The sequence below is a fragment of the Nerophis lumbriciformis genome, linkage group LG05 (genome assembly GCF_033978685.3).
Source record: "Nerophis lumbriciformis linkage group LG05, RoL_Nlum_v2.1, whole genome shotgun sequence".
In the NCBI taxonomy this organism is placed as follows: domain Eukaryota; kingdom Metazoa; phylum Chordata; class Actinopteri; order Syngnathiformes; family Syngnathidae; genus Nerophis; species Nerophis lumbriciformis.
In genome coordinates, this window is record NC_084552.2 from 55075765 (window position 1) to 55079310 (window position 3546).

Sequence of the window (3546 nt, forward strand, 5' to 3'; positions counted from 1 at the left end):
TAACACTGCATAAATGTAGCGGCAGAGTTGATCAAATAGGGCCACTTCATGGGCCAAAAATTACCGTATTTTCTGGACCATAAGGCGCACTGGACTATAAGGCGCACTGCCGATGAATGGTCTATTTTTGACCTTTTTTCATATATAAGGCGCATATAAAAGAGACACATTATTATAATTTTTTTCTAAATGGAAAGCACTTCCTTGTTGTCTACATAACATGTAATGGTGACTCGTTGGTCAAAATGTTGCATATATTATGTTTTACAGACCATCTTCAAGCCGCTTTCTAACAGTCTCTTCCGGATGCGGATGTTTTGTGGGCGGTCTTATTTACGTGGCTCACCTTCGGCAGCGTCTTCTCCTCGTCATTTTTGTTGTAGCGGTGTAGCGTGCAAGGACGGGAGCGGAAGAAGTGTCAAAAGATGGAGCTAACTGTTTTAATGACATTCAGACTTTACTTCAATCAATAACGGAGCAGCATCTCCTCATCCGGAAACAACAACACCGGAAATGTGTCCCGTGAAAAAACGTCCGACCGGAACTCTTATAACTAAAATTCCTTGGGTGAATAATGTAAACCCACTACACCGGTATGTTTTAGCGCTTTCATGGCGAGTTTACTGACAGATACAAGTAAGAACTTTACACTAATTTATATTAGAAATGGCAACAGCGGAGGATGAATGTCCCATAGCAAGGAGATAGAGAGAAAAAAAGAAGCTTATCGACTACGTAGAGGCGGACGCGCGCAAATTTTCCGGACTTATGCAGATCCCAAATACAGATCAGCTGGTACCAGAAGGTAAGAAGAGTTGCTTCTGCATAATATTGCGAAAGAAAACGCTAGATATGTCTTACCTTATACACACACCATAATAATATTCGTATGTTGAAGCACATCAAACAGTGCAGCCTACACTCATCTCTTATGTGTGACTACCATCTACTGGTCACACTTATTATTACACTATGTACCAAATAAAATTGCTTTGAGGTTGGTAAGCTCAACCAAACGTATTCATTACATTAGGCGTAGTCGAGTTTTGAGGGGAAAAAAAGGATTTTAAGTGCGCCTTATATCCTGGAAAATACAGTATACTTTGACGCAACAAAAGCATGTTTTATGGTAAGTTTATGAGCTGGAGTATGTTTAGAACTGTATTTAAACGTAGTATTTTGGTTGATTTCGTCAGGAAAACATCAGGACATTAATTACATGTTTACGGGCAGAGCTGTACATGTCATTGGTAGCAAAGATGGCGGCTCTTGTTTAGTTGGCCATACTCTTTCTACATGGCTGTGCTGAGATGTGCGTTTGTCTGCCCCCTGCAGGCGGATGAGACTCAGGACATCCTCCACCTCAACTACACATCGTGGCCAGATCACGGCGTTCCCACGGTCAATGCCATCGAAAGCATCCTGCAGTTTGTCCACATTGTCCGTCAGCAGGCAAACAGGACAAAGGACCCTGTTGTCGTCCACTGCAGGTCAGGAGTGAGGGCGGGGAGGGTCTCTCGCCACCCGTTTTTTTTGTTACCACGGTTAAATTGTGTGGTCGTGAGTGCAGTGCTGGCGTGGGCAGGACCGGGACCTTCATCGCTCTGGACCGCCTCATGCAGCACATCAGAGAACACGAGTTCGTGGACATCCTGGGAATGGTGTCCGAGATGCGCTCGCACCGTCTCTCCATGGTGCAGACTGAGGTGAGACCACTCCAACATTTTTATTTTGTTCCGTCCGGATTTGACAATGCTTTGCTGGTGTTTGCAGGAACAATTCGTCTTCATCCATCAGTGCGTCCTGCTCATGTGGCAGAAGAAGAAGCAGCAGTCCGTCACCACCGACGTCATCTACGAGAACGCCAGCAAAACATAATGGCGGCACATGTGAGTCGCACCTCCGCGCGCCGCCACTTGAAGCCTTGTATGACGCTTACTTGTCTTGCAGGCTGTGAACGTGCGTCATCGTCAAGTGAGATCTTCAAACACAAGAGACAAGTTCTGCCTTAAGGAGCCATCACAGATTGTCCATCAACGCCTGCCCCCTTAACGAGCTGTCCAGTGAGTGGATGTTTACACGGGGTCGTCCTCCTTTAGATGACAAGAGGGGACGAGCCGCTGGAGGACAGTCGGACAATTTTTTCCCCCTTCCTTTATTTTTCACACTCAGGAGAGTCTGAAAAAGTGGTGCGCAGTCAGCCTGCTCGCCACTTTCCTGTAGCACTAACACGTACCTTCATATGGAGCCCACACACAGGAACGCCATGCACAAGCCCCACCCACTCTTTGAGTACAACAAACATTGAGCTGTTACTAATACTCCTAACTTCACAGGATGTTTGCTGTTCACACTTATCAAAAGGGAACAAAACAAGGCGACATGTTGGATCGAAAAGATGAAGACAAAATATCTTTAAAAATGTTTGCACAGTCACTCACGTTACTTAAAATAAACATTTTACATTATGATCTGTCACTAATGTACTTCCTGGAATTCAGGAAATAAAATTGGAATTGTCGCCCCCCCTGCGGCTGTCAGGTAGAATTATTTTAACTTTTTAATCAACACTTGATTAAGAATAGGAGGATTTATAGAGGTTGCAGTATTGATAACGTTGGCACATACATGGCTTATGTGATGTCAAAATAAGAGCGTAGTATAAAAGTGTTGCCAAATCATTCAATTTTATATGTGCAAACATCTCTAAATATGCATGACTGACATGCTTTTACTGCTCTGATTTGACATTTTGATGTGAAAAGAGTTTGGACTTTGGCGGCACCTGGCGGACATGTTAAAAACTTCACAATTGAAATGGATGTGTGAAGTCAGAGGGGTTAAATAAGGTTCTGCTTGCTCTGACATAGGATCATAGGTCATGATGTCCACGTGGCCAAAAGTTGTGTAAATATTTTCAGTGCATAGCTACTGTTTTTACTTGTCATTCGTGCGAAAGACACTTTTTTAAAACATCTTGTGTAAAATGTTCATGTCCCGATCCACACGTTCTCTCAGCCCCGCTCGAACGCACTTTGCTACGACTGAAGCTCAGCACTGTAGACTTGTGTTGTCATTGGTGCCATTCTTGTAATTGTGTCACTTTGAAGGATGTGTGTATGTATGTGTGCGTGTGTGTGTGTGTGTGTGTGTGTGATAAGGGGGAGAGAAAGAACAAAATAAATGTGTCATCTGATTCCCTCTCTTCATTTTGTTGATGGAACATCTAAAGCAGAGATGTGAAAAGTGTGGATAGTTTTTTTGATTGCCATGTGGCATATTGTAAAAAAATAAAACATTAAAACTTTATAAAATGATCAGTGCGAGACCTGGATACTCATGATAGCAAGAAACGCAACTACTGTATTTACTTTGTGACCAATAACATAAATATGAATTTTTTTAATTGCATAGTATATTTTAACCTAGAGTGGGTTGGTTTTAATGTCATTGAATATTATACGACAATCAAAGAGACCCCCACAGTTGTACATATAGAGTCAATGTATCTGTAGGTGGTCCTCAAGCCATAAAAGGACCATCACA

General features: G+C 42.8%; 1 protein-coding gene across 2 annotated transcripts in view; it reads left to right on the forward strand.

Annotated features, from left to right (window-relative positions):
• The window catches only part of ptpro (protein tyrosine phosphatase receptor type O), a 48858-nt gene extending 45661 nt beyond the window's left edge, over nt 1-3197 (forward strand). For both annotated transcript variants that reach the window (XM_061959731.1, XM_061959732.1), the window contains 4 exons: nt 1336-1490; nt 1571-1706; nt 1774-1889; nt 1951-3197. In XM_061959731.1, coding sequence (XP_061815715.1) covers nt 1336-1490; nt 1571-1706; nt 1774-1878 — 396 coding nt within the window. In that variant the 3' untranslated portion in view covers nt 1879-1889; nt 1951-3197. The remainder of the gene's footprint in view (nt 1-1335; nt 1491-1570; nt 1707-1773; nt 1890-1950) is intronic.
• Nucleotides 3198-3546: the final 349 nt, after the last annotated feature.